This window comes from Chrysochloris asiatica, unplaced genomic scaffold (assembly GCF_000296735.1).
Source record: "Chrysochloris asiatica unplaced genomic scaffold, ChrAsi1.0 scaffold00002, whole genome shotgun sequence".
Lineage (NCBI taxonomy): Eukaryota > Metazoa > Chordata > Mammalia > Afrosoricida > Chrysochloridae > Chrysochloris > Chrysochloris asiatica.
Genome location: NW_006408520.1, coordinates 6,646,633 through 6,673,630, shown reverse-complemented (window position 1 = coordinate 6,673,630; position 26,998 = coordinate 6,646,633). Strand labels below are relative to the sequence as shown.

The 26,998-nt window shown below is 37.8% G+C and overlaps 1 protein-coding gene across 3 annotated transcripts; it reads left to right on the top strand.

Annotated features, from left to right (window-relative positions):
- Window positions 1–880: 880 nt before the first annotated feature.
- VCAM1 (vascular cell adhesion molecule 1) lies at window positions 881–22,879 on the top strand. 3 transcript variants are annotated; one of them, XM_006830911.1, is made up of 9 exons: window positions 881–944; window positions 1,561–1,650; window positions 4,666–4,986; window positions 6,622–6,888; window positions 12,262–12,537; window positions 15,583–15,903; window positions 17,007–17,273; window positions 18,856–19,122; window positions 22,722–22,879. In XM_006830911.1, exons 1-9 carry the CDS (start codon window positions 881–883, stop codon window positions 22,877–22,879), a joined length of 2,031 nt encoding a protein of 676 aa, XP_006830974.1. The 3 variants fall into 3 exon arrangements, with proteins under 3 accessions (XP_006830974.1, XP_006830973.1, XP_006830975.1); XM_006830910.1 differs by having other exon boundaries at window positions 1,561–1,836; XM_006830912.1 differs by lacking the exon at window positions 12,262–12,537 and having other exon boundaries at window positions 1,561–1,836.
- Window positions 22,880–26,998: the final 4,119 nt, after the last annotated feature.

Here is a 26,998-nt window from a genome sequence, read left to right as displayed (position 1 = left end):
GCAGCAAAATTCAGTTACATTTCTTTACTATCAACTCAAGAATATCTTTTGGAAAGTTAATGTTTGTTGTTAAACTGTATTTATGAATTGTTGTTGTTGTTGTTATGTGCCGTGGAGTCGGTTCCTACTCATAGCGACCCTGCACAGGGTTTCCGAGGCTGTAAATCTTTATGCGAGCAGAAAGTCTCATCTTTCTCCCGCTGAACAGCTGGTAGTTTCGAACTGCTGACCTTGGGGTTCACAGCCCGATTTGTAACCACTATGTTCTCTGTCTTTTTGAAAATGACTCATGAAAGGACCTTTCTCTTTTCCTTGTAAAACATTAGTTTCTATTTTAGAATTGCAAATATATTTTCTTAATGAAAAAATAAATAAATAAACATGACACACTAATTACTTATCCACTTAAAAAAACAACAAAACTAACATATAATTTACCATTGTCTCTCCTATTCCCCTCCCTCTTTTCCACGGATTCAGAAAGCCTAGTTCTGCAATGAGTATGACCTTATATAATTCGAGAAAAGGTATCCTTTTGGGGTTGAAAATCAACTCCTAAAATTAAATAAATATATAAAAGCCTGAATTTGATTGCCTTGGTGTCTCTCCCCTTGAGAGCAAAGAGAGTAGTTTCAGTTCTGAGAGGGTTAATACTGGGACTTGGCTGGGTGTCAATGAACATTTTTTCCCCTGACTCTGCCTCGGGTTTCCCCTTGAAGGGATTTCCCTCCGCCTCTGTAACAAGACCCTTTATAAAGTGCCCACTTTCTATTTCACCCCTCACTGAGCCTCACTGGCTAGCAGTTGGAGACTCTTTCCAGGCAGTTTCAGAAAGACGAGTTTTTGAATCTTTATTTTCTCACCAGAGCAGCAATTTAAAATGTTTGGGAAGATGGTCGTGATCTTTGGAGTTACAAATATACTTTGGATGGTGTTTGCAGCTTGTAAGTGTTTCTCCTTGATTTGTTTCAAATGTTAACAGTCTGTTTTAGTCCTGGTTTGGACTATGGTAATGAAGAAATACACTAACTAGGGCTTTTAAACAGTAGGAAAAATTAGCTTAAGTTTAACCTAAATTTAAATGGGTTACTACTGAGTTTTGCCACACACCATTATATTGTCTAAGTAGGAGTTGCAAATCCCTGCTTTTTGATAACTTTTTTTTAAACCTATTACTGTAAAAAAAAGCTAACATAGTTTGCTTATAAAAAATCTCCTGGGGAGAGTGAGCTGTTGGTAAATGAAGTAGAAGGCTGTGTTATTTGCACAAAAATAGTTTGTTTCCTGTTATTGGTTGTGAGATCAAATTTAGCAAATAGTAAAACAACTCAAATAAATGGCTATCAAGACCGGAACTGAGAGTTCTAAGTAAAGATAATTCCAACACCTTCTCTGGCAAAGATATCAATGCCTTTTGGCTGCCTTGCAGTTAGTTTGAATCATTTTAGCAACGACAACAGCCAGATTGTAGTTTGGACATTATGCTAGGACAGAGAAGAGGGAGCAGAATACTAAATAAACTAGAGGTAAATTTGCTTTTTCTCTTTTTCTCCTGGGTAGCTCAAGCTTTTAAGATCAAGATCTCTCCTGAAGACAGAATTTTTGCTCAAATTGGTGACTCAATCTCACTGACTTGTAGCACGGAGGGCTGTGACTCCCCAGCTTTCTCTTGGAGAACCCAGATAGACAGTCCGCTGAGTGGGAAGGTGAGGAATGAGGGAACCAAGTCCACCCTGACCATGGATCCGGTTAGTTTTGAAAACGAGCATTCTTACTTGTGCACAGCTACCTGTGGATCTGGGAAAAAGGAAAAAGGAATTAAGGTGGAAATCTACTGTGAGTACTTCAGAAAATCTTTCATTTTCTCTTAATTTTGCTTAAGATATATTTTATTGAAAGGAGATATTTATGTTCAGATTTTTGGCGAGACAGTTAAGGCTACCGGTAGATCAGGATCCCAAATCTTGGGTTCCAGCTCCAACTTAGTCACAAACATGGTGATCAGGAGTAAGATTCAACCTCTGAGTTTTCTTATCTATGAAATAGAGTTTTTAGGGTTCTCTTTATTAAAATATATAAATAAATAAATAAAATAACGTATTTCAATTCGATTATATACTCAGACATGCATACTCAGTCATGCGTTTTAAGTGAATTATGAATCTCATCCTTTAGGTGTTTTCCATTTATTTTTATGCAATTTGGAGTTTAAAACCAGTTTAAATATTAAGTAGAAGATTTATATTAGTTTTCTGCTTGCTGTTGTTATTGTTAAGTGCCACTGAGTCAATTCTGATTCATAGTGACCCTGTATAGGATTTCTGAGGAGCGGCTGGTGGGTTTGAACCACTGATCTTATAGTTAGTAGTCCAGTGCTTATCTACAGCACCACTCCAGGGCTCTTTCCCTTAGATATGAGAAAAATATCTGCAAACAATTTACTCATTTGAATTTGATGTAAAGTTCAGATTTTGTTTTCTTTTGGTGACAGTAAGCCTTGATGTTCAACCTCATGAATATTTATATAATGAATTAGATTTGCCTTGTAAATGAATACCCCTAGTTCTGGTATGGGACTGCAGGATAAGCACTGGATTGCGAACTGCAAAGTTGCCAGTTGTTCCTTGGAAACCCTATACAGGGTTGCTATGAGTCAGAAGTAACTTGATAGCATTTAAAAGTAATAACAAAGTTTAACCTAATTTGGTAGTTTAAGCTCCCAAAACATACCCTGGTCCCAATTCAGTTCGGCAAAGTTAACCAAAGTTAATGACTCTTCAGCAAGTCCCATGTGTTGCTAATGGTTAGCAAGAAACTGCCTCTGCGTTGGCTGCTTTCAATTACGCTAGTCCTTCAAGTATGCTGCACACAGTTTATATCTGTGCAGCCTCCTAAGCTTCTGGAAAGATCCCCTTATGTAAATATAGGGAACTTATATTATCTGACATTGAACTATATAGATTATTGGAACATTTCTTATAGCATATGAGGGTCAGAAATTATTAGTGAAAAAAATGAAAAATACTGTGGTTTTGGATTTTTGTGTTAAAAATTTTTTTTAAAGTAATATTAGCTTTTGTAGTTCTTTCACCTTTGCCCACAAATACCAAAAAAAGTTCAAGTTGTAAAAAGGAAAAGACTCTTCTGGTTTTAATTATCTTGCTGAAATTTTTCTCCAAGAATGTCTGTCTCTCATTATGTTTAATAGCCCTGCTTCCACTCCACGTTGGATTGCCTTATTCTTTAGAACTGGTGCCTTTGTATTCTTCTCAGTACATAAGGGCTCTGAATCCAACTCCTGTGTTACCATCATATTGCATAGGAAGCAATGGCTGACCAAAACAGACTTTGTTGTTAAGTGCCTTTGAGTCGGTTCCGACCCATAGCAACCCTGTACAGGGTTTCCGAGGGTGTAAATCCTTACGGGAGTAGAAAGCCTCATCTTTCTCCCGCGGAGTGACTGATAGTTTCGAACCGCTGACCTTATGGTTCGCAGCCCGATTCGTAACCACTACGCAAACAGACTAGGAACTATAAGATTCAAAAAGATCAGTGGTTGGGACATTGGATTAACATTTCAGGAGGCAAACCTGCCTTCTAGAATTTAAGATTGCTCAACTGTTCCTTTCTGTTGGATGAATTCCTGTCGGATGCACCAGTATCAGAAGCCAATTATTTGAAGTCATTCTTTTCATTTCTTAGCATGTCTTACCTAATAACTATTTGCAATGGCATTCTGAGTCTCTAAATCCTTATCTGTAAAATGGAAATATATCTGCTTTGATAAAAACAAGAGAATGCAATAATATAAAATGAATCTGCAATAGTAATCCAAATAATAGCAAACCTAAATTTAAATCCCACCTTTACTTAGCTGCATGACCTTAGTCAAGTTACGTAAATGTGCTAAATTTCTGTTTTCTTATCTGTAAAACGTGGCTTCAATCTCTTGGGATTATTGTGAGGGTTAAATGAAATCATTTATGCTAAAAGTGACTGACCTATATAAATATTTAATAAACATTCCTATTTTGTCTCTTGTTTTATTCCAGTAACGTACATCCCTTAACACACACAGGAGTAAATAAAAAAAGCCAAGCCAGTTGCTGTTGTTAAGTCAATGCTGACTCATGGCAACCCCAATTGCAGAATAGAGCTGTGCTCTTAGAAGCAGACCTCCAGGCTTTGCTTCTGAGGCACCTATTGGGATCAAACCACTAATATTTTGGTTAGTCGTCAGTTGCTTGACCATTTGTGCAACTCAGGAAACCAATAAATATATATACAGGAACATTGTTATTGTTGTTAAGTCAAGTCATTTCCGACCCATAGCAACCCTGTATAGAGTTTCCAAGGAGCAACTGGTGAACTTGAACCACTGACCTTGCGGATCAAACCAACTTTGCAGTCCAGCACATTAACCCACAGCACCACACCAGGACTCCCATACAGAAATAGAGCTCTCCAAAAGATGACTGATTTTGATACTTGTTTCTTGAGCCCATCCTAATCCATGGAAGGATATTTAAACAGTGGATTTTGCTGTATTTAAATTGTAGTAACCAAAGTATTAGATTCAATTTGTTTTACATTAAAACAGTAAGGAATCTCATATAGCATGAGCAAAAAAGACCCCTCTCATATTTACTTGTTTGACTTTTGCAGCTTTCCCTAATGATCCAGAGATCCATTTGAGTGGCCCACTGGAGGTGGGAAAGCCAGTCAGAGTTACATGCTCTGTCCCTGATGTTTACCCATATGATAGGCTGGAGATGACTTTAATGAAGGACAACCATCTCCTGAAGAATCAGGAGTTTCTGGAGGACCTAGATAAGAAGTCCCTGGAAACGAAGAGTTTAGAAGTGACCTTTACTCCTGTCATTGAGGATACTGGAAAAGCCCTTGTTTGTCAAGCTGAATTACACATTGATGAAACTGTTTCTGTGCTCACAGAAAGAAAGACCACAAAAGAACTGCAAGTCTACAGTAAGTACTTGTATATATAGACTAGATAGGAATTTAGATTCAGGTGAGTAGCACCTGAACTTAGCAACTAAATGCAAGGAAAAAATGTATAGTTTTTACTTCACTTTTATTCATTGTGAACATAATGTTTGTTATATGCGTAATTCAATGAAAAAAGCACCTGATTTGGATTGAGAAGACAACTTAAGTTCTGGCTCCATGAACTGAGTGAACTTGCTTAATTTCTATATTTCCCAGTCTATGGAGGTGGTGGTTGTGTGCCGTGGAGTTGGTCCTGACTCATAGTGACCCTGTATAGGGTTTCCAAGGAGCTGCTGGTGCAAGTCCAAACCAATCTAGAAGTCTAGCGAGAACTAATAATATTACCTGATTAGACTGAGTAAACAGGCTCAAACAAGAACACATTTTAAATCATGTTTTATAAATTCTCATAAAATGCCTTGAAATATTAGCTGCACGTTTACAGAGCTTCGAGAAGGTAAGCACTCACTCTGTGTGAGTGTGTGTGTACGTGCTCATGTGCACACATGACCACGGTGTATCTGGGCAGGAGGCAGGTGATACGGTTTGAGTACCCTCATGCTCCATGAGGTTGCGAGGGGGTTTAAGACAGTCTTGTAGTCCCACAAGTGAACTCACTGTGCTCTGTTCTAGTCTAAAACTCTGTGCTTTGCATTGGGGTTTTAACTAGTATCACTAACTACAAGGAGTCCTGGTGATATCATGAGTTAAGCATTGGGCTGCTAACCAAAAGGCCAGTGGTTCAAACCCACCAGAGAAAGATGAAGCTGTCTTTATATCTGTAAAAATTTATAGCCTAAGAAACCCTATGGAACAGTTCTACTCTGTCTTATAAGATGGCTAGAGTTGGAACCAACTTGAACAGCATGATTTTGAGAAGAAAAGTCAAGGGGGGTGGATACTTTTCCCTAGAGAAGACAATGCTTGCAAAAGATCTATAAATTAGGAATTTTAAAGACAGTCATATGAAAGAAGAATTTAATTTATCCCATGTAACAGCAGAGAGCTGAGCTATGATCAGTGTATAATAGTTAGTTGCAAAGAGGAAGGTTTCACTCAATGGAAAGAAAATGCTCTAATAACTTGTTTTTAAGTGCCGTCATGTCGGTTCTAAAGCATAGTGACCCTGTATAGGGTTTCTGACATGGCTGGTGAGCTTGAGCCTCTGGCTTTGCAATTCAAACCAACTGGCATTTCAGCATATTAACCTGCAGCACTACACCAGGATAAGAGCTGTCTAAAATGCCAAAGTGTCTGCTTGTTCGGGCTCTGTGTTGTCACTCTGTCAGTATTGAAGCTGACTTGGATGAGCACTTGGCAAGGATGCTTACATGGGAATTGTACCTTAGATGGGAGATTGAACTAGGCGATTTTAAAGGCCCTTCTTAATTTCTGAATCTATGAAAACACCAAGCATCAAAAAACATAAATAAAGTTAGTCCAAAATGGAATTGACTAGTTTTTAATGATTCAGCAGTTCTTTATGTTAATTTGGCAGCATAAATTCATCAAATTGTTGGAAGCACATAAAGACAGACTTTGAAAAAAATAGACTGTCCCTATTAGATTAAAATGCTACTTAGCGGTGACTGACATTGTGCCTTACCCTTTCAGTCTCACCCAAGAATACAGCTATCTCTGTGAGCCCCTCCACAAGTCTGCAAGAAGGTGACTCTGTGACCATGATGTGTTCCAGTGATGGCCTGCCAGTTCCAGAGATTTTCTGGAGCAAGGAGTTAGATAATGGGGATCTACAACGCCTTTCTGGAAATGCAACTCTCACTTTAATTGCCATGAGGATGGAAGATTCTGGAATTTATGTGTGTGAAGGAGTTAATCCAATTGGGAATAGTAGAAAAGAAGTGGAATTAATTGTTCAAGGTAAGTAGAATGTGTAAAAGGAAAAGAAAAACTACTGTCATTGGCATTAGAGCAATAGTGAAATGGCTTCAATGTGGACACAGATTCCTTATGAGTCAGCTTTTCTGATTCTTTTCCATCTCCTGTTATTTCTTCCCTACCTCATACCATGGTTTATGCTCTTATGCCAGCCCCTTGTTATACTGGTATTCTCAACTCCCTACCCCCTAAAACCAATTTGAGCTATCGTATGCTGTTGTTGTTGTTGTTGTTAAGTGCCATTGAGTTGATTCCTACCCATAGCAACCCTGTATAGGGTTTCCAAGGAGCCGCTGGTAAGCTTGAACACCAACCTTGCAGTTTATAACTCCCAAATTCATACTCCTATTGTTGTTGTTGTTATGTGCTGTGGAGTCGGTTCTGACTCCTAGTGACCTTGTACAGGATTTCTGAGGCTGTAAATCTTTACGGGAGCAGAACGCCTCATCTTTCTCCCACAGAATGGCTGGTAGTTTCCAACTGCTGACCTTGAGGTTCACAGCCCGATTCGTAACCTCTATGCTACCAGAGCTTCTTATTACAAATGGTCAAATCACACCTCAGAATGATTCCTAAAATTTGTTTCTTCAGTTCTGCCACTGCCTAATTTATCATCTCTCACTTGGATTCTTACAAGATATTCTTAAATGGCATTTATTGAACACTAACTATGTTCCTGGGAGAAAGATGAGGCACCTAACAACAACAAGTACTTATGTATGCATATGTTACCTGTAATCTACAATAAATAACTAAATATAAGTATTTTATATCCATCTTATAGATAAGAGAATGGTGTCTCACAGAGAGATTAATACTGATGTTAATAATACTGTATACCTAATATTGGAGTCCTGAATTGGTACTGTGGGTTAATGTGCTGAAATGCAAAGTTGGTTTGAACAGCAAGATTGTGGTTCAAGTTCACCAACTGCTCCTCGGAAACCCTATATGGGTCAGAACTGACTCAATGGCATTTAACAATAACAACACACATAGTGTTTGCCAGGAGTCCTGGTAAGGCACTGCAGGATAATGCACTGGACTGCACGATTGGTTTGAACCACAAGGTCAGTGCTTCAAACCCACCAGCCACTCCTTGGAAACCCTATACAAGGTCACTATGAGCCAGAACCAACTTGATGGCACTTGACAACAATAACAATATTTGCCATGTATTTTATTTTATTAATATTCACCACAGCCACATGAGGTGGTTAAAAACTGAGAAGCGTAGTTCATAATTTTTATAGGTTAAAATAAGCCATTAGTAGCATACTATGATTTCACCACAAGCCTATTACAAAACCACATGCCATTTCAACTCCAGCTAATCATCTTCAAATTAACAGATCTTCTGTATCATTCCATCCCCCAAAAGAATCAATCCTATATAGTACTACCAGAATTATGGGCCTTTAAAAAAAAGGTGTTCATTTTATATGACGGCGATTGAAGCACTAATTGTATATAAATTTAAATGAACATTTCTTAAAATAGTCACATAAAGTCTTCCCAATTTGATCAGTTTCACTGGTGACCCTGTGCCTCAATGCATGCTGTTCTTTCTGTGTGGAATGCCCTTTTCCCTTCCTTCTTCTGGTGGTCTTCCCCATGCTACAAGATAGAACAAAACTCATACTAGCCTATCAATCCCAGCCTCTCTCAGGCAAAGTTAGTCATTTCTCCGTTGGTATTCGCTCAAGTCTTCTTAAAGATGTCTACACACCTGTTTGTCTCAACACAGTTAAATGTTTTTGTCTAAAAATCAAAGAAGTGCGCTTTGTGCTGGGAATCATAAATAAAATCATAATGACTGCTCTGGGGAGGAGTGAAAGCCAGGCATATAAATAGTTAACTTGAAATATTTTAGTAAGTGGCAGAAATAGCCTGTTTTGTTTGTTTAATTGTGGTTTGGGTGAAAATTTACTGAGCAAATTAGTTTTCCATTTAACAGTTTGCACACATTTTGTTTTATAACATTAGTTGCAATTTCCTCAATGTAACAGAACTCTTTCTGCAGCCTCCCTAGTTTCCTTGTTTCTATCCACCCTTCTTTCCTGCCCCTTCTTGCCTTCTGAGCTTTATTTTTTAACAAATGCTGCCCTTTTGGGGATCTTATGATTATTCATACTCGCATTCCAAGTTGCCAAATCCTGTCATTGAATATTCTGAGGAGTATGTTTCCCTTGAGGGTTATTATTCACTTTACAGTCCTGTTTGTTGTTTCCCTGCTAAGTGATTCCTAAGGGTGAGTTCTCTTCTTGGTTTGAATAGGTCTATGGGCCACTTTCTCAGGGGTTCCACCTATCTCTATTAGACCAGTAAGCCTCATCTTTTTATAAATTTTGTTCTTTATTTTTTATCCCATTCTGTCCAGGACCTTCTATGGCTCTGATTAGAGTGGTCAGCAGTGCTAGTCAGGCACCATCTAGTTCTTTTGGTCTCAGGGTAGTGGAGTCTGTGGTTTGAATGGTCTATTCATTTTTTGGACTAGTAGTTTCCTTGAGTCTTGATTTTCTCCACTCTTCTTTACCCAGGCAGGGAGAGAACACTAGCTGCTTCTCAGATGACTGTTCATTAGCTTTTAAGGCTCAGTTGCATTTACCACAGCAAGATGTAGAACATTGTCTTTGTCGACTATATTATGCCCATTGACTTAGCTGTGTCCTGAGGCTTTTGGCCCCAAGCACTCAAACTCAGTGATTCACTCCCACAAGGTATATGATCATGGCTTAAAAGTTTTCATAACTTCGCCCCCTGTTTGCCTTGCCTAATGTATACATGGATATATATACAACACATATAAATTCATATACAAACAAATCCTCTGCAAAACCTTTATTGTCATGGGTATAGACCCATCTACCTATCTACAGTTTACTTGCCGGCCTGTGTGTCCAATCATAGATTATTGTCTGTTATTACTGTTATTGCAGGATTATGTTACAGTATTTACCTTTGTTGTCTGTAACTCTTATAAATGTAGTTTCCATTAAACACTAAGATCCTTAAAATCAGGATCTCTGTCTTTCTATTTCTGTCTCAGTATCTGTGTGTTAATGTTTAGGTGCCTGGTCCAGTGCCTGACCCATACTAGGCACTGAATGAATGTTTGCTGAATAAAGATATTGCAAACATGGGCAACACAGTTTTTTTAAATGGATGTTTTAAGTTTTAAAAATTTTAACACAGAACTAAACTTGGATAGCTATTAAAATAAAATGAAATTCAAGCTTACTATTAGAAATTAACTCAATTTAATATTCCCAAGAGACTGGAAAAGATATTAGACTAGTAAAAGCAAGTAGAGCTAATCAACCCTGAAATAACTGCATTCCTTAACACATTGTCTGCCATTTCATTGTTATTGTTGCTGAGTGCTTTCCAGTCGGTTGAAGCTAATAGTAATCCTGAATAGGATTTCCAAGGAGCAGATGGTAGGTTTGAACCACCAACTTTGCAGTTACTAGTTCAGTGCTTATCCTACAATGCCACACTAGGACAGCATTGTTGTTGTTGTTGTTAAGTGCCGTCAAGTTGACTCCAACCCATAGTGACCCTATATAGGGTTTCCAAGGAGCACCTGGTGAGCTTGAACCACTGACTTTGCAGTTCAAATGACTTTGCAGTTTGACGTATTAGCCCACAGTGCCACAGGACAACATTAGTGGAAAGGAAATACATACTAGGGTTGGGGAGGATTGTTTTTCATTTTGTATCATGAATATATTAACCTTCTTAACTACTGAATATAGAATTGATAGAATTGAACTTTCAAATCACCTTTTCATTTACCTAAAAGAGGTGCTTCCCTAGGAGCCACAAGTTTATATTGTAAAATAATGAGCTACAGTAAAGAATGATTTGAGAACTGTTCACAAGCAGGAAGCAGATCTCCTTATAAAGATCCCCATCTTCATACTTGATGTTATTAAGTGACTTCAAGTTGTTCTGTCTCATAGCATCCTTGTATAGAGTTTCCAAGGAGCAGCTGGTAGGTTTGAACTGCTAGCATATAAGAAATTAGGAAGCAATGGTTATTGTTTCTGAATAATCTTTCTATTTCAAAATCTAACAGCATATCTGTTTATTGAGGTAATTTGAGGAAAGTCTCATTTGGGTGATACTAAGATTCACAATTAGACAAACAAACAGAGAAAAATAACTTCCCCGGGCACAGACATGAACCTTGCAAAATCCAGCATGTTTTGATTATTTATTTATTGAAATTTCCTTCCCCTAAACCCAGCATGATATTGACAATAAAGAAGATTTTACTTATTTCCTGTGGAATCTCATCTGTCACTTTTAGAGTTGGCCAATAATTCTCAGTTTCTTTAGGGGAACAAAGAGCCAGGATTTAGAGTTATTTTCCCCTTAAACTGCAGTTAATCCAAATGAAGCTGTGCACCCAGCAGGGATCCTTCTGGAGCCAAACAGTTTTCCTGGATATTTGAAACTTAGGACTTCACCCTCACATCTCAACTTTTAGCCCTTGAATTAATTGTAAAGCATTTTCCTGTTGCATCAAACAAACTTTATGCTTGGGTTTTACTTTGCTTTCAGTTTGATTCCCTGTTACTTTCAAAATACAACTTTATATTGCTCACCTGGAAGCTCTAAGCACTGGACTATTACAGGTTTTATATACAAGGGAGTTTCTAAAAGTTCAGGAGAGATAGAATTAAAAGACAATAGAAATTTTTCCTCAAACTCTTTGAAGCCTCCATGTAGAAGACATTTTTTGTGACTTTCCTAGTTCCTCTCTTAGCTCTTGCTTTATCTCCATATGAGAATGACTTGGTTTAGTTGTTCTAGCAACAGAAAGCTTTGGGTCATGAACCAAACTCACCTGATTTTATATATTAATTTTGCAATTTACAACTGTGTAAAGTTAGTTAATATTTCTGAGCTTCACTTTTCAGAAGGATAAGAAGAAACAATATTACCCATTCGTATGATTATTATGAAGATTCAATGAGATTGTGTATGTGAAGTGATTTGTATAGTATCTGACACATAGGAACCACTTACATTAGTTGCTATCCACTGTTGCAAGGACTTGATAAATTACCTTGAGCAGAGACTGGATTATTGCTATGAAAAGATGCCAATCTCAACAAATTTTTATCTACATTCAAATAAATGAATCAATAGACGTTCATGGGTTTATTCTTAAAAGATGCAGTCTTATTTTTGTTGGTTCGAAAGTAGAAAGTAATAACTTTTTTGTGGCAGATATATTAGCTAAAAGGAGATTTGGAAACAGGGGCTGGGCAGGAATAATATATTAGAATGTGATGGCAAAAAAAGAATAATCTTTTTGTTTTGTTTTTCCCCGCACCCCACCAGAGAAACTGTTTACAGTAGATATCTCCCCTGGGTCCCGGATTGCTGCTCAGATTGGGGACACGGTCATGTTGACATGTAGTGTCACAGGATGTGACTCCCCGTCTTTCTCTTGGAGAACCCAGACTGACAGCCCACTCAGTGGGAAGGTGAGAAATGAGGCGACTGAGTCCACGCTGACCCTGAGTCCTGTTAGCTTTGAGAATGAGCACTCTTACCTGTGTACAGTGACCTGTGGACGTAAGAAACTGGAGAAAGAAATCCAGGTGGAGCTTTACTGTAAGTACTTTTCTGAATTATTTATTATTTATTTTTAAGTTCAGCTGGAAATAAGAGAATGAGAGTTTGTAATATGCAGTTTGATCCATGTAATTAGAAAGGGCATTTAGCATTGAATATGATTCCTAGAAGAATCGATGCATGTGAGTTATGGTGTTAGAGATGAATATTACAAGTACCATGGACTATTAGTAGAACAAACAAGTCTGTGTTGGAAGAAGTACAGTCAGAATCCTTCTTAGAAACCAGGATGGCAAGATTTCGTCTCTCATACTTCAGACACATTATCAGGAGGGACCAGTCACTGGAGAAGAACATCTTTCTTGGTAAAGGAAGGGTCAGAGAAAAAGAGGAAGATCCCCAATGAGATAGATTGATTGGCACAGCAGCAGCAACAACGGGCTCAAGTGTAACAACTTTTGTGACAATGCTGCAGGATTGGGCAGTGTTTAGTTCTGTTGTGCATAGGGTTGCTATGATTTAGAACTGACTCTATGGCACCTAACAACAACAGTGTTTCCTTAAGAGGGTAGTGGTGGTTCCTAAGATGATAGGGGTAGAATTCTAAACAACATTCTTATCAACGGAGAAAAGATTGAAGTTGTCAAGGACTTCATTCTTCTTACATCAACTATCAGCACTCACGGAAGCAGCAGTCAAGAAATCCAACGACATATTACATTAGGCAAATCTGCTGCACAAAACCTTTTTAAAGTGTTGAAGAGCAAAGGTGTCAGCTTGAAGACTAAGGTGCACCTGACCCAAGCCATGGTATTTTCAATAAACTCATATGCATGCGCAAGTTGGACAGTGAATAAGGAAGACCATAGAAGAATTGATGCTTTTGAGTTATGGTGTTGGAGGAGAATATTGGGCAGTGTTTTGTTCTGCAGTGCATAAGCTTGTTATGAGTCGGTCCCGACTTGATGGCACCTAACAGCAACAACATCTGGGAGAACTGGTATAATTTGAGTCATTGAGAATTTTAAATTCTCAGAAGAAGTCACATGTGCCACCAACACACACCTGTCAGTGGAAACATGCATATTGGTATCATGATGAGTATACTTCAGCGGAGCTTCTAGACTAAGATGAACTAGGAAGAAAGGCATGCTTTCAAAAAAAAAAATCAATCAATAAAAACCCAATGAATTACAAGGTCTGCTCCCATTGTGCACCATGAATGTGCACCATGAATGTGCACCATGAATGTGGCTCTAAAAATTAAGCCCTGGACTACTAACTGTAAGGTTGGCAGTTCAAACATATGAACCGTTTCTCTGAAACCCTATACAGAACTAACTCCGTGGCACTTAGTAACATCATCATTAAAGTCAAGAACATCTCCAATCAAGGATCAGTGTCTGTTCAGATAGCTGGGGTATGAATTGGGATAAGGCCTAAACCTACTGATTTCTGAAGGCACCCTTGGAAAGCTACAGGAATGAAAAGAATTGAGGCAAGAGGGCACAAGAGAAAACCAAATATGAACATAGAGAGTTAGGTAGGAGTGTGGGGTAGTCAGGTAACAGTGCAGGTGAAAAGCACTGGAGACTATCTCTTCATACTTTTCCTTGCTGTTCTTGTCACTCTCATAAAAATCCTTTACAACCTCAAATCTCTAAGAATTTGACATTGCTCATGTTCTTCAGTTTATAATGATGAGGTACAAAACAGGCAAAGTGACCACAGAGTGATTTCTTTGAGAGGGTTGTTTTGTCTTATTTTTATTCAACAGAGCTCAAGAGAACATATAATGCAGATTTTCCACTAGAAACTCTGCCCAAATTTATGTTACCCATCAGGATTTTGTCCAGAATGACTTAAAGTATGTCTGTGAAGGGATTTGAAAGTCTCAGAAGAAGGGTAAATTTTATTGCCTTATCATATTACCCAGAGCCTAGGATCTGCTGATGTAGGCACATTCCCAACAGAAATGAGAGCCAGCAGTGAAGTCTTACTGCAATATGAAAATATTTGAGAAAGTATCATTTTAACAGCATTTTGCTTAGGGAAATTTCTTTTTTAGCATTGTGCTTGTTCTTGATAACCATGTTAGTCTCATATCTCTTGATTTACATAGGGTATATTATAAATATCATACTTTAAAAACTAAAATTTCTATAGCTCTCTTTTTTTAAAAACCACAAGTACCATTTGAGAAATATTTGTAATATGCTGGCTAAATATGCTCATTAGAAATGAAAATGTTTAAACTGAGAACTTTGCCGTGGGTCTTATCTGATATTAGGAGGCAGCGTGGCTCTGTGAAAGCTAACCTGGGCTCTGAGATCAGAGAAGTATGGGTTCTGATCTCAGCTCAGGAACTTATGATGTGTGATGCAAAATGAGAGTCTTTTATCCTTTATGAATTTTCATTTTTTCCTAGCTGTAAAATAAGTTAACTAATACCAGTTTTGCCAGGCTATTTTGAAGACTGAGATGATGAATAGTCAGGGACTAGCACTGCTAACCATACTCTGTTAACTTTACAAACACTTAAAATACACATGTAGTTACTAAGTAGGATAGTAGAAGCTGACAATTCCTTAGAAAAGATCAGATTATAGCTCTCAGCAAGACTGCATCACTAAGAAGAGTAAAGTAAGAAGTATATTTATTACTAAGGTCCTTGGGTGATTCAAATGGTTTGCACTTGACTGCTGGCCTAAAGGTTGGCAGTTCGAACCCACCCTATGACACTACAAAAGAAAGACTTGGTGATCTTCTTCTGTAAAAAACCCAGCCAAGAAAACCCTATGGAGCAATGCCACTCTATGGGATCAATTCCTATGTCAGTGGGTTTTGGGTTCTTTTGTTTGTTTTCATTTATTAATTGATGAACTAGGCATTTCTTTTGTTTCCAAGCACTATTTATATTTAGTAGCATGTGCATTTCATTTAATGTTACTGCTTATATATTGAGAATTATTTTATTTCAGGTGAGGTAAAGCTGTCATTCTGAAACTTTTATGTTTATTAAAGATTGGTTCCATTTTTCCTTGAATGCTACATCTAAGCACGGATTTTGCTTGATGTTTACAGCATTCCCTAAAGACCCAGAAATTGAGCTGAGTAGTCCTTTAGTGCATGGAAACCCTGTCACTGTCAGCTGCAAGGTTCCTGATGTGTACCCTTTTGACCGGCTGGAGATTGAATTCCTTAAAGGGGAGACCATTATGAAGAATGAAGGCTTTTGGGGGGACATGGATAGACAATCCCTAGGGACCAAGAGTTTGAAAATGACCTTCATCCCTACCACCAAAGACACTGGAAAAGTTCTTGTTTGTCAGGCTAAGTTAAATATTAGTGAACTGGAATTTGAGCCCAAACAAAGACAGAGTATACAGACGCTTTATGTTAATGGTAAGTACTTGTGTGATGTGTCCACGATTTAATATGGATTTCTTTATCATGTTTTCCAGGCTGTAATCAATAGTCAAAACCTCTGTGAAAAAACATAGCTGAAAGGAAATTTCATAATGATGATTGTAACAACCCACTCCCCAAACTTAAAATAATAACCATTTATTTGCTTTTGATTTATGAATAGGCTCTTTAGGAAGGGCCAGCTGGACAGTTCATGTGCTCGATATAGTACCAGTTGAGTTCACTCATGTATTTTCAGTGAGCTGGCAGGTTGACTAGGGGTCGGCTGGTCCCAAATGCCCTTATTCATGTGTTTGTGACCTTAACTTGAGATTTATGGACCTCCCTTTCTCTGTGTGGTGTCTTATCTTCTAGGAAACACACCCAAATTTGTTCACCAGTGTGCAGTATTTGTTTCAAGAGGGTGACAATGTAAGTTGCCTCTTTCATAAGCTTTCATTAGTTTGAAAGCTTGGAGGTCTTGTGGTATTATCACTTCTACCTTTTATTGATTAAAGTAAGTCACAAGATCATCTCAGATTCACCAATAATCAAACCAAACCCACTGCTGTTGAGTTGATTCCGATTTACAGCAACCTTATAGGACAAATTCAGACTGTTCATCAGGCTGTAAATATTTATAGAAGCAGACTGTCTCATCTTTCTCCTGAAGAGCAACTGGTGGGTTCTAACCATCACCTTCTTAATTGGCAACCAAATGCCTAACCCACTGTGCCACTAGGGCACTTCAACCTAGATTCAAGGGTTGGAAATATAGACTTTTGATGAGAGGAGATTAAAATAATCTGTGACCATGTTTCACTTACTCCAATAGCAACACACACACACTGTCTTTGGTAGCAAAGCAGGTTTCCTACAGAATGTAACTTCTATTAGAAAACAGCCATGATGTGTATACTCTCCATCATTCTACTCATGTGAATGGTAAATTAGGACCAGAAACCTCCTTTGGTAAAGTTACCAAGATTTAAAAACTCTTCTAATCTGCTGACCCTTAAACAAGTTTTGCAACATTATTAAAATGCTTTGAAACTCAGAGTTTATGGCATTAAACTAACAGGTGGCTTCACTTTTTTCAGTTGCCCCAAGAGATACAACCATCCTGGCTAGCCCTTCCTCCACCCTGGAGGAAGGTAGTTTTGTGAATTTGACGTGCTTTAGTGATGGCCTTCCAGCTCCGAAGATCCGGTGGAGCAGGCAGCTAAATAATGGGGATCTACAGCCTCTTTCTGAAAGTGCCACTTTCACCATAATGTCTACAAAGGTAGAAGATTCTGGAATTTATGTGTGTGAAGGTACTAACCTGGCTGGAATAAGCAGAAAAGAAATCAAATTAATTATTCAGGGTAAGCAGAGAATGGTTATGAATATTATTGATATTATTACTTTGGTTATAAGCAAAGTTCTCTTTGGAAACAAATTTTTTACCTAAAAAAACCTATTGAATTTGAAGAGCCTGTGTGCTATTTGCTTTGTTTGGAAAGCACCTAAACCTTCTTTTTGATGAACCAATCCAAGTCACTTATCCTGAAATTATTTTCACCTAGCTCCAGGAACTATGCTAGGAGTTTCAGTTACACTTATGACATGGTGATTGTGTTAATTGAAATATCTACTATAGAAGAAGTAGGTGTGTATTTAGAAATAATCTAGGATAAAATCCCTTATCTGGCTCAGGTAGCTATGAGTGGAAATCTCTTTAGGGTTCTGATAGCGTTTGCTTAGAAGCTTACTAGGGCATTTAAACCTTTTGTAAAATCTGAGACTAAGTCTCATTGTTGTTAAATGTTGTCAAGTCAGTTCCAACTCATAGCAACCCTGTATAGGGTTTCCAAAGAGCAGCTGGTGAGTTTGATCTGCTAACCTTGCAGTTCAAACTGACCTTGCAGTTGAGTGCTTATCCTGTGATGCCACACCAGAACTCCTAGAATAAGGTTAGCAGTTGCTATACCTCCTGGTTCATCATCAACAAAGAACCATGAGAGAGTTAAGTCCTGAGCTCAAGATCCCCTCTCTCTAGGATGGAGAGTCATACATGATAGTAAAACTTATCTCCTAGTTGACAGGTTGAGGCCATAGCCACCTATGGGTAAAACCATGAAGTGGTCAATTTGGATTTGTCATGATGCTTGATCTGGGGGATCAAAAACATTTTCTTCACCAGAAATGCCATTTCCTTTCATATCCCCTGGTATTATTCCCAATGAGGTATTAGTGAGTTTCTTGTTACCTTAGTTCAATGCTAGTCATGTTTGAAAGGATGAGTCTTTGAAGGGCAATGGACAAACTTAAAGAGAATTCTCAGGATGGATACTATGGTACTGTGACCCTGGATGAGAAAAATGTCTCAAGTCAAATCACAAGATAGATAATTATATTAGGAATCTCACTATGGACTGGTGACCTGGCACTTCCCTACAGTATCAACGGAGATGTTATGTATCACGAGCTAGCCCAGTGCTTGGCAGTTAGTAAACAGTAGTTGTGGTTGTTAAGAACAGTAAGAAAACCATCTCTGTGCTTCCTAATTTCTTCATCTGGGAGGATCTAACTCAAAATTCAGAAGTCTATAAAGGACTTGGGACTGTAATGAAAAAAAATTTTTTTTTGCAGAACTATGTAACAAAAAGCCTGATTTTGTTCTTCACATTTAAATTTCTATAGTAATTTATTTAGCACTAATTTTTGTTTGTATTAGTCTGACTGAAGAGATATGAGAGATACACAAGACATATCTGTCTTGTGTTAAAGACTGTCATCTGCAGCAGTCCCACAGATACTTGGCTTTTGAACGTGTCCTTCTAAACTTGTAATGTAAACAATATAAATAAACACAAATGAGCTCCTAGGCAGCTATAGTCATTAAATTAATATGGAATTGGTTTATATTTCACTCAATCAGCCGTGACTTTTAAATTATTCTTACAGCTGCACCAAAAGACATACAACTTACAGTTTTTCCTTCTGAAAGTGTCAAGGAAGGAGACACAGTCACTATTTCCTGTACATGTGGAAATGTTACAGAAACGTGGATAATCCTGAAGAAGAAAGCAGAGACAGGAGACAAGACACTGAAATCTATAGATGGCACATACATCATACGTGGAGCTCAGTTAGAGGATGCGGGGGTGTATGAATGTGAATCTAAAAATGAGGTTGGCTCTCAATTAAGAAGCTTAACACTTGATGTTAAAGGTTAGTTCATTTCCTTAGCGTTTTGGTGAATTATAAATAATTCGTAGGATTTGTTGAATGACTTCCCCAAAATAAACCTGAATTGCAGGTTGATTATGGTTACTTTTAAATGTTTCCTAAAACAATGAAGCGCATCTGTTGTGGCCTACAGAGTTTAGCCAGGAAGTTGACATTAATCATTGGTGGATGTGAAATTGCTATTTGCTTTCCTTAAAATTGACCATGCATCATTGGTTGCTGGGGTCTTGAATTTGCTAAGTGGTTAACCATATTTTTTAAATCTTCCCTGGAGGATATGAGGAAATGAAAGAAGTAATAGGAATCCCTGGGTGGTGCAATCAGTTAAGCCCTTGACTACTAGTCAAAATATTGGTGATTCAAACATACTCAGAAGACCAAAAGACCAGCCAGTCAATCTGTTTCCAAAAGGTCACACAGTTTTAAGAACCCTAAGGATTCTATCTGGACATTCCAGAACGGAATGAACATGGAGTGACTATTTTCTAGATTAACACTTTTTAAGGATAATAAATGATCTGGGGTGGAACTCTTGATCTTGAACAACATAAATGACAGAAGAAATCCTTGAGTGGTACAGATGGTTAGCATGTTCAGCTGCTAACCAAAAGACTAGAGGTTTGAGTCTATCCAGATGTTCCTCAGAAGAAAGGCCTGGTAACCTACTTAAAAAAAAAATCAGTCACTGAAAACCTATATGGAACATCGTTCTACTCTTATACACACGGAGTTGCCATGAGTTAGAGGTGACTGATGGCAACTAGTTTAAAATGCAGAAAAACAAGCCAATTCCTGTAGAATTGACTCTGTTATCATGTGTGTCCCTTAATTTACTAAACTATTCTGTGGATGAGAAAAAAGGATCTGCTGATCTTATTAAAATAAGCAGAATATGTCAAACTTTATCCATCTCTCTCCATCCTTGCATACAAATGAGTTCCAATTGTGTATTGGAAGCCAACTTGGCCCTGGAGTTAACAGTACTGTATATAAATACCAGCTCTTAAGAACTTCAGGTATCTGGCTATCAGAGTTAACAATCACCTATCAATGTAGACAAAATTTGAGGCTAGGAGAAAATTTTACTCATATGTCCCAATATTTCAGGATTGCAAGCCTTGCTGTATTTTTCTGTCTTCATAGTACCTCCCTGAACTATAATATCAATACATTCATCAAGACACGTTAAAGGGACATTATCACGATTACATGTAAAACTTTTAGTCAACCACCTGCAGTGATGATCTTGGAAAGAGTTGATCTGGCTAATGAAGTTACTATGTATTTAAAGAATAGAACCTTTACGTTCGTTCTACCATATCACTCAAAATGACAAAAGAGTATATGTAATCAGCATTTCCAGTGAGCTTGGGGATGATTCCGGGTGGATTGAGATTTCAGTTATGAGTAGGTTACAACTCATTCATTCCTATTTTCTGTAATCCTTGGTACCTAAGTTTTGGTGAGCTGTTGAGTTGATTCCTACTTACAGTGACCCTATATGATAGAGTAGAACTGCCTCATAGGGTTTCCTAGGTTGAAATCTTTATCCAAAGCAGATGGTCAGATCTTTTCTTCTATGGAACCACTAGTGGGTTGAATTGTTGACCTTTCAGTTAGCTCTTAACTATTTCATCTCCAGGGCTCTTGTTAAATGTAATCTCTGTAAAAATTTCTGGGTCTCTTCTGTTGAGCTGCTGAGTGCATTCAAACTATCTGAGCACTTAACCATTGTACTACCAGGGCTTTATTGTATGTCCTTGTTGTTGTTAAGTGTCGTTGAGTCAGTTCCGACTTATAGTGACCCTGTATAGTGTGTAAAAGGAGCGACTGGTGGGTTTGAACCACCAACCTGTAGTTAGCAGTCCAGTGCTTATCCTACAGCACCACACCTGGACTCCATCATATACTCTTAGTGAAATGTAATGCTTGTGATGTCCTATGATGATGTGTAAACATAAATATATAAGCATTATTTATACTGTGGATCTCCTAGGAGACCTGGTGCAGCGCTGTGGGTTAATGCGCTGGACTGCAAAGTCAGTTTGACTCACAAGGTCGGTGGTTCAAGCTCACCAGCTACTCCTTGGAAACTCTATACAAGGTTGCTATGTGTCAGAACTGACTCAATGGCACATAGCAACAACAATAGTTTGCACCTTCAGCAAATGCCATGTTCTTACAAGGTTTTTTCTTCAGATACTCTTACAAGGTTTAAAGCCCCCAAACCTATCCCCCCTGCCATTCAGTCAATTCCAACTCATAACTACCTTATAAGGCAGAGCAGAACTGCTCCTCAAGGGTTTCTGAATCTGCAAATCTTTACGACAACAGATAGTCTCATTTTCCTTCCAAGGAGCAGCTGGTGAGTTTGAACTTCTGACTTTGCAGTTAGTAGCCCAATGTGTAACCTACTGTACCAACCTTCTACTAAGGTTAGGATATTAAATGGTATTGTAGCTGTCAGATTCTTTTTAATAGAGTACTAATTATAAAGTTTTTGTCATCTGTACTCAATTTGCAACTAAATTGCAAATGCCTGGATATAAAAAGAAGATAAATGTATTATTTTTTTAAGTATTCATAAGGTGTCAGCTATACCAAACAGTGACCCAGATGCTGAATTTTTAGTGGTGGACAAAAAAAAAAAGAAAGAAAGAAAATAGATGTACAAGCCCCTACAGTCTAAAGGAGAAAATCAAAGTTAATAAATAATCATACAAAGAAATGTTTGATTCCAAATTGTGATCATGGTTATAAAAAGGGAGAGTAGAGTGGTTATGAAAGTGGGCTGGGGTTTCTATCCAAAGAACAGTTTATCAAGAAATGGTATGAGAGATGAAGAGGAATAACATATAGTAGGATGCCCTACTTTAGATATATATATATATACCTCTGAAAAAGCCATAGACAATAAGTCTTTCCTTTTATCTTATGTGGTATTTAGCTATACTGCTTGGATGTCTCTGGGTGGTGAAATCAGTTTGCACTTAATTATTAAACTAAAGATTGGCAGTTTGAATCATCTTTACCAGTATCGGCTTCTATAAAGATTGCAGCCAAGAAAATGCTATGGAGCAATTCTCCTTTATAACACATGAGGCCCAGTCCATTCAAGGGAAGATATTTGTTATTTGTTTTAATACTGGTTGTACTCTAAATGTTACAAAGGTTTACTTGGAGCTAGTCTTTTCAATTCATGGTGATCAGCAAACACCACAGTTCTGTAGTAGATACTTCTGTTTCCCAAAACAAAATATCTTCCCCCAATTCGTATGCTTGTAAGTGAGTCCTGAAAAGTTACATTCACTCTACATCTGAACCTAAATCTAACTGAATCCAAGGTCATGAAAATCAGTATGTCTCATTTTCAGGCCTATCACAACCTTAAGCAAATGCCAGGTGATTATTTAGATAATTGAGAGAAATTTGCAGTTTGGGTCTGATGGTCTTTTTCACTGCTTCAGTTCACTTCACTGGGGAGAACTAGTTGTACTGTTACAATAGAACATTTCACTATTATTATTAAACTGTTTCATTTTGTACTAGACATTAATTGTATCCATTTCCTTATTTTCCAGGAAGAGAAAATAATGACTATTTTTCTCCTGAACTTCTTGTGCTCTATTGTGCATCCTCCTTAATTGTACCAGCCATTGGAATGATCATTTACTTTGCAAGAAAAGCCAATATGAAAGGGTCCTACAGTCTGGTAGAAGCACAGAAATCAAAAGTGTAGCTAATGCTTGAAATGCTCAACCTGAGACAGTATTTATCAGTCCAAATCCTTAACATTCTTCTTCATTCCATGGAAAAAACAACTAGCTGAGAGTTCAGACTTTCTTGAATTTAGTGGACTTGTGGGAGAAAATGGCCACCTGTGCCCCTTGCTGGGAGCAGAAAGCCAAAGGAAAACTTTCTACCTGAAAAATTAGGCACTGCCATTGAGAAATGATGATTGTAGCAGTTCCTTGATGTGTATATACAATAACATACCCTGTAAATATGTAAAATAAAACTATTCCATAGAAACGTTGCTTGGAATAGCAGCGAGGTCTCCAAATAATCCAACTGTGTTGCTTCAATTAGTGGTTATAACTTAATGCATCTTTGAAAAATTTCATATTAATGTTGACTGGCAGCTAACCTGTGTCATCTTTTTTGTATTTTGTTTCCAATGACAAAATTTTATTCATGTAAAGTTCATTGGCAATGACTTTCTGTTTTGTAAAAATGTCACAGTTTTTTATTTTTATAGGAAATGTTAAACTAAGAGGGCACTGAGTTAACTTTCAGGTACTAAACACCTCAACCTATAATGGTATGATGGTTGGCTGGATTTCTCTGTGGTACTGACATGGTACGGAGATGTTTTGTGATGTTGCTTGCTCATGAGACTCCTGTGTAACTTTCCTAATGTAGTCTAAAGATGCAACTTCTCTTGATTTTCTTTTGTAAATGTTTAGATTTTTGGATAGTAAAGTAATACCTTTTGAAATGAAAGACTTGTGTATGTTTTTTGCTTGTCTCCTTTAATCACATTGCAGTACTTTTTGAATGCCAAGTTTTAGCACTGTTGCACCAAAAAAACAATAGTAGTAATAAAGTAATTAGAATTACTATGGAAACTGGATAAAAAGCCTGATTTCTGGGTGCCATCCTAACTTACTGAATTGGGTTATTTTTTTTTTTAGTTTTTCAAATCTACAATTTAAAAAATTTCAATATAGCATACATAAAAACAGTGACTATAGATGAACCTGCACATATTAAAAAAATAATAAACAAATACCTATGCACATACCACCCAAACCAAGAAATATAGCACTGATATATATAGCCTCTTCTATGCCATTCACTGATCACAGTTCCCCCGTTTCACTGAACAATAACCAATTTATTGGCCATTGCCTTTTTTTCCTATTTGGAGTTTTTATGTATTTGTGGTGGTTGTTGTGGGCCATCTAGTTGACTCCAACTCATTGTGACCTTATATGACAGAGCAGAACTGCCACCTAGGGTTACCTAGGCTGTAGTCTTTATGGGAGCAGATGGCCAGATGTTTACTCCCGTGGAGCTAGGCACATTCTATCCACCCACCTTTCAGTTCAAAGTCGAGTACTTAACCATTGTGCCACTAGGGCTCTAATTGTTGTTGTCAAGTGCCATCGAGTCGGAAGCGACTCATAGCGACCCCATGCACAGCAGAACAAAACAATGTCCGATCCTGGGCCAACCTCACTACCGCTGCCACACTTGAGTCCATCAATGATGCCACCTGGCCAATACATCTCGTTAGGGGTCTTCCTCTTTTTCTCTGACCCTCCATCTTACCCAGCATGACATCCTTTTCCAGCGACTGTTCCCTCCTGAAAATATGTCCAAAGTATGAGAGACGAAGCTTAGCCATCCTGGCCTCCAAGGAGCACTCTGGCTGCACTTCTTCCAAAATAGATCTATTGGTTCTTTTGGCAGTCAATGGCACTTTTAGTATTCTCCTACAACACCACAACTCAAAGGCATCAATTCTGCTATGATCTTCCTTACTCAGTGTCCAGCTTTCGCATCCATAAGAGGTTATTGAAAATACCATGGCTTAGGTCAGGCACAACTTAGTCCTCAAGCTGACATCTCTGCTCTTCAACACTTTAAAAAGTTCCTGTGCAGCAGATTTGCCCAATGCAATATGTCATCTGATCTCTTGACTACTGCTTCCATGAGTGTTGATAGCTGATCCAAGAAGAATGAAGTCTTTGACAACTTCAATCTTTTCTCCATTGATAAGAATGTTGTTTATTGGTCCAGTGGTAAGGATTTTTGTTTTCCTGACATTGAGATGCAACCCATACCGAAGGCTGTGGTCTTTGATCTTCATCAGTAAATGTTTCAAGTCCTCTTCACTTTCAGCAAGCAAGGTTGTATCATCTGCATATCGCAGGTTGTTAATGAGTCTTCCTCCAATCCTTACACCGTGTTTTTCTTCATAGCCCAAAATAGTGCATTATTTAGTTTGCCAGCTTTCATGTTGTTAGATGCTGTCCAGTTGGTTCCGACTCTATGTAGAATGAAACATAGTATACTATGTTCTGTTGGCACTGTCTGACCCTGTGCTATTCTCACATTGTTTTGTTTGAGCACATCATTGTAGTCACTGTGTTAGTGCATCTCATCGAGGCTCTTCCTCTTGTTAACTGACCTTCTATTTTACCAAGCATGATGTCCTTCTTCAGAGACTGGCCCCACTTGACAATATGTCCAATGCACATTTGATGAAGTCTCACCATCTTCACTTCAAAGAATCATTCTGACTGTACTTCTTCAAAGGCAGATTGGTTGTTATTCTGGCAATGTGTAGTATAGTCAATATTCTTCAACAACCCATAACTTTAAGGCATCGATTCTTCTTTGGTCTTTCTTATTCATTGTCCAACTTTAACATGCATCTGAGGCAATTGAAAATACCATGGTATGGGTCAGGTGTACATTAGTCCTCAAAATGACTAAAACCAATGAATAGGTTTTTAAAAAATCATGGTTTTCTCCTTCTTGTAATCATTAGCATCAAAATTTCCAGTGTGGGTAAATGATGTAGGGGGAAAGAAATAGAAATCAAACTTGTTTATAGATAAAATAAAAGGTATACAGGTCCACAAAAATTTCTTTGTGAAATGCAGGTTCAAATAATTGTATAACAAAAATTTTTGTCTTTTTTCAAAAAATCCCCAAAATGTCTCTTCCACTCTGCTAATTGCACATGTTGGGGAAATGCTACTACCAAGCATCATTAGGCAAAGTTATATGAAGGTGAGTCAAAAACGATTTGCACTCTGGTTAAATTAAAATGCTCAATCACATCCATGGCTGATGACAACATTGAGCGTGCACATAAAATGATTCTGTTTAATAGACAAATGGACACAGGATTATGTGGCAAATCAACCATGGTTCCACCTATGAAATAATCCATGACAGACTTGGGTTTCAAAAAGTTTGTGCAAGATGGATATAAAAACAACTCATGGAAGAGAGAAACAGAAGCATTTGGGCAACTGCAAAAATTTTTTTTGAACCTACACGCAAAGGAAGGCAAAAGTTTATTTAAAAAAAAAAAAAAAGTCACTGGTGACAAGACATGGATTCATCACTATGAGTCTGAGGGTCAACATCAGAGTATGGAGTGGAAACATCCTCAATCGCTGACCAAGAAAAAACTCAAAAGTCAACCATCAGCTGGCAGATTTATACTTATAGTTTTCAGAGATTGTCAAGGGCTGATCTTGGAACACTATCAGGAAAAAGGTTCAGCAATCAGCAGTGTTCATTACAGTAAGATGGTCATTGAGGAGCTGAAGCCTAAATTGTGGATTAAACTCAAAGAAATACTATCTAAGGGCAATGTGATCTTGCATGAAAAACAGTAAGCATCTGCACACCTCTGCCCACACTGTTAACATTCTGCAAAAACTTCCTTTTTACGTGGTAAAGCATCCTCCCTATAGTCCCGATCTTGCTGCATTGGACTTTCACCTGTTTGCTCACCAGAAAGCAGCCCTTTGAAGACAAAGATGCACCTCTGATGAAGAAGTGAAGACAGTAGTGCATTTGTGGCTTGCAGCTCAGCCTAAAACATTTTTTAATAAGGAAATACAAAAGCTGGACAAAATGTAATGAAAGTCACGGAGATTATGTCAAAAAATGATTCATGTTTTCTAAAAGTTGATTAGAATAAATTCTACAACCAGAGTGCAAAAACTTAATGATTCACCCTCCTAGTTTGTATCAATCATCTTTTGTGTTAAAGTGCTTCAATTTTCTTATATATAAACAGAAAGATTTCAAATAGTGAAATGTTAAGGTT